The following is a 15,483-nucleotide window of genomic DNA, read 5'->3' on the forward strand; positions in this document are numbered from 1 at the left end:
CTGACTCGTAGAGCTAAAGAAAATTTGTCAAGTCCTAAAAAAAGAAGAGTTGGTTTTTATATGCTGACATTCTCTACCACTTAAGGGAGACTAACTGGCTTACAATCACCTTCCCTTCCCCAAAACAGACACCCTGTAAGGTAGGTGGAGCTGAGAATGTGACTTGTCCAAGGTCACCCAGCTGGCTTTATGTGTAGGAGTGGGGAAACAAATCCAGTTCACCAGATTAGCCTCCGCTGCTCATGTGGAGGAGTGGGGAATCAAACCCGGTTCTCCACATCAGACTCCACTGCTCCAAACCATCTCACTGGACTCACTGGAGCCAGGCCTGGCTAGGTTTGTCAGCTCCAGGATAGGAAATTCCTGGAGATTTTGGTGTGGAATTTGAGGAGGTCAGGGCTTGGGGAGGGAAGAGGCTTCAGCAGGGTATAATACTAGAGAGTCCACCCTCTGTCCACCTAATCTGTCAAAGAAGAGTACAATGCAGTCTGTTTCCCAAAATTACCTCAATTTCTCCACAATACAATCAAGGTGTTTCAACAAACAGAATCTTTCAGACCCCTTTGTCTCCTTAGTAGTAACTTCTATACTAAGCTTCTTTCCCATACTAAAATGAATTCGATTGACAGATTGTCTAATACTATTCATATGGCATACAGATGCAAACCCATCTGCAATAAACTACTTCAAATTTAAGTCTCAAATTAAAGACATCATTTGTTTATCAAGAACATGGAAAAAGTAACCAAGATTAGATAATTATCACGGCTCACAAAAGGGATCCAGTACATCCCAATATATCTTCAGGCATATTATGTGCAGGGAGCTATAATGCAAGGAGGTGAAAAGAGATCTTAGAAAGTGGAGACAAGCTGCAACTGAAAACTCGCCCGTCACAGTTCCTTTATGCCTGATTGGTTATTGGCTATCCTACTTCCATCCCTCTCTGCTAACATTTTAAAAGGATGTGAAATTGAGCAAGTACAAAGTGATGGTATGGGGCAGCAATGAACATGACATCAGAAAATGTAAACTCATTTTTCAAGAACAGCAAGTTCTGACTGACCAGTTTACATCTGCAAGTACTAATCTCCAGGAAGAAGTCACGATGCACACCCTTACACATATTTTCCTAGAGGTTCTAGCACTGAACTTTGCAAAGTAAAAAACCCTTTAAAGATACCTTGGCTACATGTTTCAGCCATGCAGTTTTATTAGCCACTAAGCCTAGCAATTAAAAAGCCCTTTCCCACCTTTCTATCTCAAACATCAAGAACTAGCCGTGGCCGGACAGAAGGCATACTAAGCAGGTGGCAGAAACTCCCATGCTAAAGCTTCATAATAAGCAGAGCACAGTACAGACCTTACCGGGAACAAATATTCACACACCAATCACGTAACTTGGGAAGAGGTCACTCTGAACTCAGTAGGACTTATTACTGAGCAAATATGCATAGGATTGAGCTATCAATGTGCATCTGGTGCATTTCTCAAACTGGGATCCATGAGGGTACTCCCAGGGGATTCATGTTAGGCAACGGGTAACTGCACCTATACATACAGCCTGCGCACCTCTGCCCTTCTCACTCACTGAAGCAATAGCTCTTACTCACACAGATTACGCATAGTGGTTCTCCTGTAGAATTCCTTGTGAAGGAAAGAGATGAAGACAGAGGCTGCAAGGAGCTAGGTATGCAACATCTCAGAACGGAACCTTGGCTTACCTGTGAAGGTTCCTTCTACACTGAGGGAGGAGGATAGGAAGGAAAACACCCGCTGATGAAGATGTCCTCTGAGCTCAGTGGGAGAACAAGAGCATTAGTTAGGTATGCAGAGTTCATGCCTTACACATACACATCCACTGACTTGACTGAGCTGCTAAGGTGATAGGCAAAGAAGGGTACAGTGGCTGCGTAGCCTGTGCAGTGTGGAGAGGAGATGGCTGTGCTGTTGCACAAGGAGCTTCCCTGCAAAAAGTTCTCTTTTTGGTTCTCAAAATGAGAGGTCAAGCCGGTCATTGCAGATCTTGTCCTCCCACTGTAAACCCAAGGGTAACACAGGTGTGTGAGTGGGGGATCTTTCCCTCATCATTAATCCACACTGCACATATTCCAGAACACTCTATTCTTTGATGCTTCACTTGCTCCTGGATTATGCCCACAGCATTGACAACAAGTCCCAGGCGAGCACTGGCTCAGATTAAGTCAAACTTCAATCCACAAGAATAAGCACAAGATTTGGGATACTTTTCATGGAGAAAGCAGGAAGATCCTCCTTGAACCATCTCACTGGACTTTGCCAGAAAATAAGCCCTGGGTCTGATCCAGCAGAATTGTTCTTAACAAAAAGAAGGACTACAGTCTTACCGAAGATACCAGAGAATGTTTCAGAGCAGCATTTCTCCAACTGCTGTCCACAGTAGACATCAATAGGATTAGGTATTCATGAGAAGTTATCAACACTGGGGTCCTTGGGTTGCTGATGTTTGAAAACCACCATGCTAAGGTAAGCACTAGATCAGATTCAGAAAAGTAACTTTAGCACTGTGGTGGCAGCAAGCACAGGGAACTTTCCCCCCTCAAAACATCCCGTGTCAGGAGACAGGCAGAACTGAAGGGAACCTAACTTCTATAAAACCCAATAGTATCTCATAAGCCAATTCATTCAGCTGAAAAATCCAACACCTTAGTATATTATCCTCTGATCAAAACAGCCTCAATCCACCTAACTTTGGCACTATGTTTTAGCTACTAGTAGCACTCTACGTACACATACAAAGTATCACAAGAGTGCAGAATGTTCCAATTTTCTCTGAGCTGCAATTTCGTCACCAAAATACAAGTCTGTTGGATCCAACATAGCATTGCCACCAATAGAAAGATTTATGCCCTCGGAGCATAACCTTCTCACCTCCCCCTTCCCACTGCAGCCCAAAATGCCCCCAGACATGCTATTCCTGGGGGATCCCCCTAGCCACCAGGAGCAACTTTTGGGGAAACATTTTGTGCTGCAGTGCAAGGTAAAAAAGTCATGTTCCTTGTGCAGAAATATATCACTGGATCCAAGCAAAAGAATCAAAACGACAGAATCTGTCTAAGAACTGTACATTTCTTAACAGTAACACAATATTTTCTAGAAATGGCTATATAAATCCAAACCAAGAAGTCAGTAAGAATTCATCAAGAGCCATAAAGAAATCATTTAGAACAGAGATAAAAAAAATGAGTGCAAAAAGTCACAGATCATGATAATCAAAGGGAAAGACAAATCTTAAACAGCATAAATGTACTCAAGTCAGCAGGGTGCAATTACAGGGCCCGTGGGAGTTACCTGGTCAGAACCTCTAGTGATCATATGAGGGAAATATGTAAAGCCAGCATGGTCTCAAAACAGTGTACATTTTAAGGAATACAGTAAGCAACTGCAGATCTATTGTAGGTTAGCTTCTGTACACCTGGGAAGATTAAAACAGGATAAAATACCTACAGGGGAGTCAATCAATAGCTTTTATAAACAAGTTGCACCAATCCAGACTTTCATGTTTTTTAGTAACGTAACTGGATTAAGAAGGAAATACACATGGATAAATCTAGGCTTTGCCAAGGTTTCTAACCCAATTCTCCATGACACCCTCACAAGAAAACCGGAGAAACTGAGAAAAGAACTAGTGCAAAGTGAGTAAGCAGTCCGCTCTCCCGCAAAAAAACTAATAAAATAGATCAATATCAAATTTGAAAGACATCAGCAAGGCAATGTAGGGGTCAGTGAAAGGTCCAGTGCTGGTCAATATCTTTATCAACATCCGGATTGAATGGGCTGACAGTACCTTAATCAAATTTGCAAGTGATCTAAAACAGAGTTCACTAAAAATATTAAATTATTCAACTGGGAAGTGAGGTGCAAACAAAGACAGGTACAAAGAAAGAGGAAATATACTTTATTAGAATGAAAGTTGTACACGCAAAACAACACTGAGATATGAGGCGGAGAGAAGGCAAAGGTATATTTCCAAAGAGTAAAGATTACAAGTCAACATGATATAATGGAAAAAAGACCTATCCCACTATAAACTATATTAAAAACTTCCCTCCATGCCTTTAGTATAATCTTACCATTCTATTCTGTACTGGTAATAATCTAATACATCATGCTCAGCTCTGGGGCATCAGAATTCAAGACACGTTGGAAAGTATTCATAAGAATGTAAGAATCCTGGTGAATTAGACTGACAGTGCAATCCTATACAGAGTTACTCCAGTCTAAGCCTACTGAAGTAACTCTGCATAGGACTGCACTGCAAAAGTCCATCTAGTCCACCACTCCATTTTCAACTGTGGCCACTTAGATGTTTCCAGAAACTACTGACACATGGAATTAAAGCAATAGCCTTCCCTTGTGTTAGCTTGCCAGCAATTACCATTCAGAGGCATACTACCTCTAAAACCAAAAGGCTTAAAATTAGTTTATAATGTCTAATAGCTGCTGATATGACTGTTTTTCATGGAACTACCTAATCTCCTTACTTTTGCCTTTGAATTACCTAGAAGATATCCTATAACAAAATATTCAGGAAACAAGCGAGTTCAGAAGAAGAGGAATTGATGGGGCAAGTTGTGAAAATACACTGAATTAGAAACAATAGTTTCAAGTACATGGCTTCAGATTAAATATTTTAAAAAAACACAAATGGTAAGATTTTAGCCCATAGAGGCTAAAAAATTTCCTTCCCTCAAGGTTTCATGGAAAAATTGTCAAGAGTTTGCCAGGTTTGCTACAGAGTCTTGCTTAAAGCCTGATTTAAGAGTTTTAGAACACGGTTTGGATTATTTAAATTACAGTTTCCTTTTCAGCTCTGATTCCACTAATGGTTTGAAAGGTCTACCTGAATTTTGCCACCAGTGATGCAAAATAAAAGTTAAACTAGAAGATTAACCTTCAGATATCTACAGCCAATATTTTAGTAATGCCTCAATTTTCTCTGATTAACTAAATTTATCAGGGATTCTCCCCAGGGACACAGGCCTTGAATACACCCAACCATACCTCCTAACCCATTCTTCTCAAGTTCAAGTTCTTTATTATTACAGTCCACGACTAGTATATAAATAAAGGAAACATTAATTGCAAAAAAGGATAAAAGTAATACACAAAAATTAATTAATAAACACAGGATAGTCCTAATGGATACCAGCTAAAGCTACACACGTCTGACAACAAAATGGCACTTGGACTCTCTCCTGGGCAAATACCCATTCTTCTCACTTCAGAGAGTGCCCAGAGAGTTTCATAAACTATGAAACACTATAGTTATCTGAATGTAAAATCCCCCCTGACCCTAGAATCAGGAAATATTGTTTTTGTTTGTTTTTGATTTGTTTTTTGAACACTGGGTCCTCCTGGTTTTGAGGTGTATTATCGCCACAGTAATTTTCTTTATTTGTTTATTTATTTCCGCTCTATACTGGCCAAAGCCAGGCTCAGAGCGGGTTACATCATAAAATTATTTTATACATTATAAATAGATGACAAACAATTTAACACATCAAAATCTCTAATACTAAAATCAACCCTAAAATCCGACAATGATCCATGGGCACAGTGGTCAGCAGCTGGTCCAGAGGAAAAGGCAGCCAGATCCCCTAATTTATTCAAAAGATTTAATTTAATCAGAAAGGGTGGAGGGAAGAGAGGCCTGCTACAATGGGAAGTTGCTGCCCTCAACCGTAGGCCTAGCAGAACATCTCAATCTTACAGGCCCTGCCAACTGTGCTCCATCAGGCCAGGGTGAGAGCTTCTTCAGCTCTGGCCTTGGCCTGGTGGAGCACTGGTTAAGGACAGGTGGGTAATGAATGCAGAAGAGAGGAACAGGAATAGTACAAGCCAGATGTCTGCTTCTACCTTCTCTCCACAGAAAATTCTGAGGGAGAAAATTAAGTAGGCCTACATTTCGGGCATCATTCAGTGAGATATAAAACAGATTCAACACATAGGGCAACTGGAAAAGCCATTTGCATTTTTAGCTCAACTCTTCACAAGCAAACAATACTTTTTGAAATACCACTGAAATGCAGGCAAGCCAAGACATGGTAAGGTGCAACTCACCACTTGTCTATGACAGCTTAGAACACTGAAAGAAGAGGTTGTCATGCAAAAAACAAGATAATCATCCTGTAAGGACCTCAGTTTCTAAACATATGTAGCTGCAGGATAATACTCAAAAACTAACATGACACTGTACTAGTTTCTCTCCTGAATGGGAGACTATTTTCACACATGACAGCTCTCTTTATGAAGCAAGCCTCAGGGCACCTCCTCAATAGTTTGCTACAATCCACAAAGATTCCTTGCAAGCACAAAAACAAAATAAAATCCAGAACCTGTGGCCCAATAGTGTCATCAGCTGTTCAATTATTTAGTTTTCACTAGTTCTTACTGAAAAATTCAAAAATACACTAGAAATAGAGTAACACGGGCACAGGAAATTATAAGCAGATGTCGAATAGCAGTAGCTGTAGTTAGAAAATTTATTCATCAAATGACAGATCATTAATGCATACATGCATGCAAAGTCTTATCTCTAAAAACTACTATCAATTTAATTGGGCATCTTTAACACACTAGCGCCCCCAAAACGTTATGCACACATCACCAGTTTACTTTTTTAATATAACGACTTCAAGTTTGCTTGAAAAGAGTATTATCAAAACCACAATTTTTGTGAAACTAGGCAACATATAAAGAGCCGTTAAACCAGCACCTAAAATACCCCATCAGTATCTTCCCCTAAATCTTCCTAAAGAAACTGAACTGCACCACTAGAACATTTACCAAAGCCACTGTAGGGCATTATTAATTCACTACTGACAAAAACTGTAAGATAAAAAGAACCATCTCATGCCAAATCTAAGAACAATTTTCAAAATTATGCATACATTTTCCATGGTCATTGTGACTTTCCTTTAAAATTATGTACAATCACAATAATGTTTTACTACATTAAAACAGTACTGCTCAAGCACACCTGCTAAAGATAGTACAATGGCATACATTTTTCATACCAAAAAACCCACAATACACTCAAGGTGACATCAATATAAAGAGCTTTTGTTATATAAGGGGCTTTCAAGGAGTTTTTGTTCAACATTCCCTCCTCCTTATATTAACTTTTATATTAAAGTAATTTTATTTTTGCAACCCACCTTAAAGTGCAAGTCTCTAATGGTTCATAGATCAAAAATGTAATGCAAAAGTTTGACATACCCAAGAGAAACCCTCACAAGGAATAGCAACAATATGTTTTCCTATGTTTGAAGCACAGGATGCCAGTGGTGGGTGAAAGCGATTACCTGCTACTTGTTCAATGAGTGACACTAACATCAACAATTTTCTAAAGATCTAATAGTATTATATGCAGAACAAAAAAAGGGGTAACAGCTTTTCCACATCATCATCATACAATGTAAGATGCCAGTATATCACATAATGTAGTCTCAATAGTTTTACCCAGTCAAATGGCATAAGAACAGCTTTTTGAAAGGGTGATTACAACCTACCCTTTTTTAAAATTACCACTAAATAAATCCTCCTTCACTACAAATGAGATGAAAGAGAAAGCAGAGACCTTATATACAGCAAAACCCCTTTCCTAATTCTAGTTCTTGGTCATGAGGCACTGAAGCCTACAGATCCAAGGAAATGCCATATACGAACACAATGTCTGTCATTGTAGTGTAAACCTGCGCACATGTGTGGTGAGCACCTGCAGTGGAAAAGCCTTCAGTAAATTAGCTCCCGTCCATTTATGAAGCAGACACAATAACCCCATTACACAAGAGTTACTGAAGTGCACCTAGTAAGTAACAGTGCCTGACCTAGATAGGAGAGACCTGGCTTCAAGTTACCAATCATTAAAGATCATTAGGTTTGCTTGTTCAAATCTTTTGTTCAGCCTAACCTACTTCACAAGGTTGTTACAATGATAAATTGTACATAATTCAAAAATTCTTGGTAGGCCAGAATAAAAATGAGAAATAAGTGTCAGAATATTGTGTAAGTTAGGCAATGAAGACAAACACCTGGACTAGCTGCTATAAAGTGAAGTTTTAGGACATCAGCTTGGCCGAGTATATTGCCCTACCTACCTACCTAAAGTTACAGATTATATCAGAACCCTACAACCATGTAGGCCAGATACAGCCCAGAGATCAAGTCCATGACTGCACAGCTATGCTGCTATTCCAATCATGCAATATGATGCAGCATGCTGACTTCTTGCCCATCACTCACAGATGAGATGATTCACAAGGGGCAAAGGATGCTACAACACCTCAGTACCATGCTGAACTTTCGAAGGAAGTTGTAACATGGAACACAGTCCACCAAACACAGAAGACAGTCTTTCAGAAAGCCTCAGAGACCCTAGAAAGGGACAGATGCTAAAGATGCTCCTGTGAACACACAGCCACATCAGTGATCAAGGGAGCAGAGCTTGGGTATCAGAGAAGAGAGGAAAATCTGATCAGCCAGGGGCTGCCTAAGTGAACGGGACCTCCAACTCCAAAAACTCAAGTGCTACAATACTACAAATACAAAGAAGCCGGATTACAGCCTCAGAGCAGCTCAGGATGCCTGCAGCACATTCAATGAATTAAAAGTTAAATCAGTTTACTATGTAAGCTTTTTTCTTCATCTTTTGTAGGATGTCGCTGATAATGGTAACCCTGATAACAGCTTATCACAAACCCATAAAAATATGAAGCTCATTTTGCTTCAGATAAGCAGCAATTTGAGATCCATGGTAGCAAACAAAGGTTTGCGGTCAATATGCCTGGACTTCTTTCAAGATAGCCCAAATTAAGTCTTTGAAACAAATTTAATAGGCAGGTGCTAGCACTAGCATGAGCACATGCACTTTCTGTGTATAATATTGGATGACCGGAAACTAATCTTTTTTTATGGGTAACTCTTAGTAATTGGGCAATATGTAAAAATCACAATCTAAAAGGCCATCGGCTACCAATATGAAAATTGTTGGTATTTATGGGCATTAAGCATACTGCTATTTTTATTCTATGTAAGTTCTGTGCATGGAAGCGCAACTCCCCCCCCCCACCCAAAAAAAAGCCTGAATTCCTCCTGACCCGCTAGGGGACAGGGATTGCCAGGAATAATGTAAGTGGGAAGGTGAAGGGATTCCGTAAGAGGAAAGAATTATCCCCTTTTGCACATGAAGATCTTTCCAATAGAATCCAGTCCTAGGTGCACAACACTGCATCAGCAATGAAGTTTAAAATTTAAATGAATTTGAATGTATTAGTAAAAATTAAAATATAACCGTTGCTTTAAAGTGCTGCAATTAATCCTGCCTACTTTTACACAACGGTACATACTAACCATAACCATCCCTCATATGAGATGAGACACACTCACTACAGCAATACAATGAAAAATAAGCTTATGAAGATACATTTACAAGCAATTAGGAAGAAGTCCAGCTTCAACCTTTTGCATCTCCCTTTAAAAATGATCTCAGGTAGCATAACTTGGAAAATTCTGCCCAAAGCCTTGGAGAGGCATTATCAATCAGAATAGGCAACCCTAGGTGAACCAATGCTCTCGCTTGATTTCAGACAGCTTTGTATTGAATTACTCATTCACAAGTGCATTATTGTATTAAGATTTTCTCTCGTTACTCACTACTTCAAAAGTCTACTTTTGGCTAAAATACAGAATATCTGGCTATTGCTTGTACACCATCTACTACTGATCACTAGAGGACCAAGAGCAGTGATTTAGCTGTGTACACAAGGAATGCTTGTTAATTTTTAACTTTATGTTTAGTTTGCATAACTTACAAATCTGCACATACTAACTATGACTTCTGTGTTTCAAAGTTAAGTAACTCTTCTAAAGGATATACTACTCCAAAGTGCTTGGAAGAATAAGCAAAAATTAAACGAGCTGAGCTGTACCAAATATGTCCAACCATTAAATAGCTGGGGGGGGGGGGTCTCAAAAAAACAACACATTTCAACTTCATTTGAATTATTAAAACAGCATAATTACAACTTTTAAAAATGCATTTCCTTTAACATGAGCTCAAGAAAACTCCTTTTTGATATTTTTATGCAGAACAAACATACATTTCCACCCCCAGTTAACACATAATATGGTCTTAATCTCAGTATATTTATTTTATATTTTTATATAGATTGTGCTGTTAAACTAATGTTGACTGATCTTTTGATCGTAATAAATGTTAATTGATTGACATTATGGTCGACATACTTTTTCCAACACAAGCTAACAATTATTATTAAAAAAAATGCAGAATACCCTGATTAAAAATTCTCTCTCAATTAAGGCAACACTGCACAGTTCAAGTAGCTAAGATAAAGGTCCCCTGTGCAAGCACCGGGTCATTCCTGACCCATGGGGTGACGTCACATCCCGACGATTCCTAGGCAGACTTTGTTTGCGGGGTGGTTTGCCAGTGCCTTCCCCAGTCATCTTCCCTTTACCCCCAGCAAGCTGGGTACTCATTTCACCGACCTTGGAAGGATGGAAGGTTGAGTCAACCTTGAGCCGGCTACCTGAAACTGACTTCTGTCGGGATCGAACTCAGGTCGTGAGCAGAGCTTTTGACTGCAGTACTGCAGCTTAACACTCTGCGCCACGGGGCTCCTCAAGTAGCTAAACAAATATTATTTCAATAGTTAATACCTCCCTTCAAAGAAACACCCCACAATAACAAAAGAAAACTTGCTATAGACTTGAAACTTCCTATCAGTTGGTTAACTGGAAACAAAGGGAACTACATAATGTCCAAAAGAAAGAGTGTTGGGAAACCTTAAAGACTAATGGATATATTATGGCATAAGCTTCTGTAAAACAGTAATGTCAAAGAATTCGTCACAACTTAATTTCATTGACAGCAATGAAGCTTCCAGTGCAGTTACAAGAATGTGTATTTAAAAGCAAGTCCCACTGAACACAACAGTTTTGAGCTCACTCCTAAGTGTGTGTGTGGAGGGGGGTTCCCTTGGAGGCTGGAGGAGACTCAGTCGTGCAACTTCCAGAGTGGCTTGCTGCCAGCACAACAAGCCAAAAAATAAATAGAAAAAGATTTTATTTCAAAAACCCTGTGGAACTCCCCAGGGCTGCACCACAATTTTGCAAGTGTGCCTCGCTGCCTGCAAAATGGCGCTTTTTGGTGCTGAAAGGGCTTAGGAAGCTGCCTAAAGACAGCTTCTCCCCTGGGACATACGCTCCCCCGAGACAGGAGGCTCGCACTGCTGGGCGACGCCCCGGGGCCAGCATAAGTCACCCTATGCCAGTATCTATGCCAGCTTGCACGGTGCAAGTGGCATGGACATCAGCGTAGGGGTCACACTGGTTCCTATGTGGCTTTGGCCCCCTCTTTAGGAAAGGGCTGCCCGACTATCTTTTGCCTGAGGGACAGTAAGCACATTCATGCATTAACACCTTTCTAAAGCCACGTGACACAGACTGTATTCATTGCATTGCTGCAGGAAGTTCAGTAGGAAGCACAACCTTCTTCGAATTGAAAAGGTAATGCATTTGCAGGCTTATTTCGTAGGAAGTAAAAAAAGCACACCAAAGTACATCAAAAGGCACCTACAATCAGGTTACAAACTGGTCTTAATTTCTTGTACAATACTTCTGCTTCCTCATTTAATAAGTAACACCTGCATGCAGTTTAATTCAAAATGTCCGTTGGACTATTACTTAAATTATTTGGATTACTTTTGCCAGGGTAAAACAGCCAAACAGAATTAAACATCTGAAATGCAAAAAGATTCCCTCTATTATGAAGATTCTTTAATACAGTGGTTTAGGCTTCACTGCTCCAACACATATTTATTTAAATGATGACAACAGCTCACCTGCATATACAACTGAAATGAAACTATATAGGTAAGGACAACGGTATTACTATTTTTATATGACCAACATGTCAAATAATATTCTCTGAATTCTATTATAGTTCATGTCATAAATTCATCACACCTGTCTGATTAGTATTTTTTCAAAAAAAGATCTGGATACTCCCATATAAAAAAATTACCGCTAGTATTTTTTCCAATAACAGAATCTTATGCTCCAAAATGGAGGGAAGCCACCAACAAGTTAACTGAAAAAGCACTCTCACTTCATTTAATTGTTCTTAAATTTCTAGATTTTAAATTTCTAGATTTTAAAGAAAGCATCACTTTGTTATACAGCTTGAAGTGCCACAGAACCACCTATGCCTTAACTTAGCTAATCCTTATGAACATTTGCAGCAGCTCAACTGCTTTATCACAAGTTAAGATCCATCTTCAGTTCTCTTTACTTTGGCTTGTGTCATAGTCTTAACTGAATACTGTATTGTTGTTCAGAACAACTGATACAAATGTGAAGGAACTGCTAGGCTATGCTGACCCAAATAATGTATTAATATATTGTCTTTGCCTATGCTCTGGATAGCTAAGATGATGCTACCATCAGCTGACACAAAGAACCTAAGGTATGTTCATGTGTACGTTGGCCACACACCCCACAATGGAGCTAATCAAACAGAGAAATAAAATGATTTCTTTACTCGTTGAAATATATTGTTGTAAGTTCTAGTGCTTGAGTTTGACAACTACACACCAGATATTTTAAACTTCACAAACATAATGTTCAGGTCAGATGGCTCATTTAATATCAAAAAGTTATTGAGCTTAAGCAAAGGCTTAAAAAAATATTTATCTGAAGGTTTAGTTAGTAGTTTCAGTAAAATATCACCTCATGTAAGTTACATGTAAGATACATCACACAATAGTTAAATTTCAAATGAGGACTAATGTAAGTCTTTTCAACTATCACCATTTGATGCACATTAGACTCACATCAAACTACATTATTGTCATTTAGGAACAAGGAAACCTGAGCCTCTATTTTTACTAGATGGCATAAAATAGAAACCTGTGGCCAATCCCTCCATCTGTAGCTGGTAACACTACGTAATTGATCTACAATGTGCGTTTTCTATACCACAAGCAGCATTTTCCAGAAGACAAAAGCATTAGGCCTATGGAGAGTGCCCGGCTCTTTGGAGGTAGAGCTGATAAAGCCTTCAGGTACACCCCACCACAAAATACAGCCACACCAAATCACACTATACAGCAGACACTGAAACACACAAGACAATAGTTGCAGGATTCTGATGCAACAGCTGAACATGCGCTAGTGATTTCCACTTCAATTCCATCTCTACCTTTTAGTGCCAGGCCTAGGCCTGAGCCTCCAGATTCTAGCTGCTGCAAACCTGGAAAACTGAGGGCCAAAAAGCGCAGCGGCTTTTCTACAGGACCCAATGTTGGGGAGGGAGAAGGGAAAGAATAAAAGGAAACCGACAAGAAGTCTCCCAGGACGGGAAATATGTGGAGCCGGGGGTAAGCTACTAGAGGAGTAACCCTCCTTCCCTAGGAAGAGGGGGGGAGGGGAGAAAAGGAAACCGTCGCGCGCGCCCCCCTCCCCTGCAAAAGATCAGGCCGGCACAAGATGTAGGATACAGGTCAGGTCCAAATCGAAGCCATCCTCCTGGTACCGCCTTTTGTTCCTGCTGACCATCTCTTTGATGATGGCGGTCATGTCTGGCAGCCGGGACCCGCTCAGGAACAGCGAGGACAGGCACGGCGGCGGCGCCGCCGGCGGCTGCAAGGCGCAGACGGCTCGGCTCTTGGCGGAGGAGGCCGCCTCCTCTCCCCGCCGAGGCTGGGGCCGGGCGGCCAGGCGGCGGCGGGAAAGCAGCGCGGCGGCGGCGGCGGCGGCCCCTTCCCCGGGCGCCGCGAGGCCGGCGCCGCCGACGGGGCCTGGTCCCGCCGCTCCTCCCGCCGCCTCCGCCACGGCCGGCTGCTGCGGCGGCGAAGGCCCCGCCGAGGCAGAAGGGGCCTGGCCCGAGAGCGCCGGCGGGGGAAGGAAGGTCCACTTGCTGCAGCAGCTCCCGATAGTGGCGCGGCTCCTCTCGGCCCTTCCTGCTGGCGATGCCTGGAGCGCGGCGGCGGCGGCGGCGGGCGGGCAGCGACCGGGGCCGAGTCTCTGTGGCGGCGGCGGCTCTGCTGCTGCTGCTGCCGGGCGAGGAGAAAGAGGAACCGCCGCCGCCGCCTTGGAGGCGCTCTCCCTCTCCCCTCTCCGGCGGCGGCGCCCCAGCAGGAACGGTGACAGCGGGGTGAGGCGGGAGGGGGGGTTTCTGTTTTCTCTCTCCCTGCCCCCCCCCCGGCCGAGCTCCGCTCTCCTCACGAAGGCTTTGAAAGACTCGGCGAAGAAGACCTGCCGCCCTCCGAAGTTGGACTCGGCGACTGGCTCCCCCCCCCGCACCCTCCCTCGCAGGGGGGGCGGTTAGGCCTGAAGCGGAAGGGGGGGGAAGGAAACCGCCGCCGCCGCGCTGTGGGGGGATTCCCCCCCCCCAAGGAGGGAGCCGGGAAGCCGCCGGCCTCAGGTCCTGAGGGGCGCGCGGGGCCGTTGGCCGCCCCGCCGTGTCATCGCCGCGGCTCGCTCGCTCGACGGTTGGTTCGGCTCAATCCGGCGCGCCCGCGCGCTCCGCCACACACACGCGCGCGCGCCGCCGCCCCCCCCTCCTCCTCTCGCGCCGCCCGAACACGCCACCCCCCTCCCTTTCTCCGCGAGCGTTCCGTCCGTTCCTTAGTCCGTCCGTCCGTTCCTTGCCCGCTGGGCTGTGGCTCCGAGTCGCGGTCTCTCTCTCCCCCCCCCCCGGCAGGGCACCCAGCGCCCGAGCCTCAAACTGCCATCATGGCTGCAGCTTCCGAGAGAGGGAGGGGGAGGGAGAAGAGGGAACGGCACCGAGGAGGAGGAAGGAGAGAGAGAGAGAGAGAGAGAGGAGGGAAAAAAAGAGCGAGGGCTGAAGCTCGCGCTTCGCTGCCTCCCTCCGCCGCCTGTGACGAAAAAAAGGAGTCTTCCGCGGCCGAATCACCGCTTCCTCAGACGCGGCTCCCAGCGGCGGGTTTAGCCAACGACCACCACCACTTTGCTTTTTAAAACCTTCCCCACGACAAGAAACGGTTGGTTCCTTTCGCGGGCAAGATAATGGAGAAGAGACGGGACGCGCGCGCGCATACACACGCACGCACTCTCCGAGCGGCGGAAGGATACGGTCGACGATTGCCTCATCTCAATGACGGGCTAATTCCCTACGGAGTCACGTGATTCGCTCTTGTTGGGGGGGCCACTTCCCGCTTCCCCATTTACACCCCACCCCCCCTCGAGGCAGGCGCCAGGGCTTGCACCTTCCAGCAGCAGACGTATTGGCCGTTGCAGGTTTTGGTATTGAAGCGAAAACAAAAATCAGCGGCTGCAAATTGGGGTTGCCAACTGACCCAAAGAGGGGGGGGAGGGGCTGCTCCCGTACCGTTGATAGCCTTTAGATCTGCAGGAATCGGCTCGCTAGGCTTCTTCTTTTTAAAAGTAAGGCGATGA

The 15,483-nt window shown here is 43.4% G+C and overlaps 1 protein-coding gene across 1 annotated transcript in view; it reads right to left on the reverse strand.

Moving 5' to 3' along the window:
• The window catches only part of PTEN (phosphatase and tensin homolog), a 66,846-nt gene extending 53,158 nt beyond the window's left edge, over window positions 1-13,688 (reverse strand). The window contains exon 1 of the mRNA XM_056849680.1: window positions 13,563-13,688. Coding sequence (XP_056705658.1) covers window positions 13,563-13,641 — 79 coding nt within the window. The 5' untranslated portion in view covers window positions 13,642-13,688. The remainder of the gene's footprint in view (window positions 1-13,562) is intronic.
• Window positions 13,689-15,483: the final 1,795 nt, after the last annotated feature.

The sequence above is a fragment of the Euleptes europaea genome, chromosome 5 (assembly GCF_029931775.1).
Source record: "Euleptes europaea isolate rEulEur1 chromosome 5, rEulEur1.hap1, whole genome shotgun sequence".
Lineage (NCBI taxonomy): Eukaryota > Metazoa > Chordata > Lepidosauria > Squamata > Sphaerodactylidae > Euleptes > Euleptes europaea.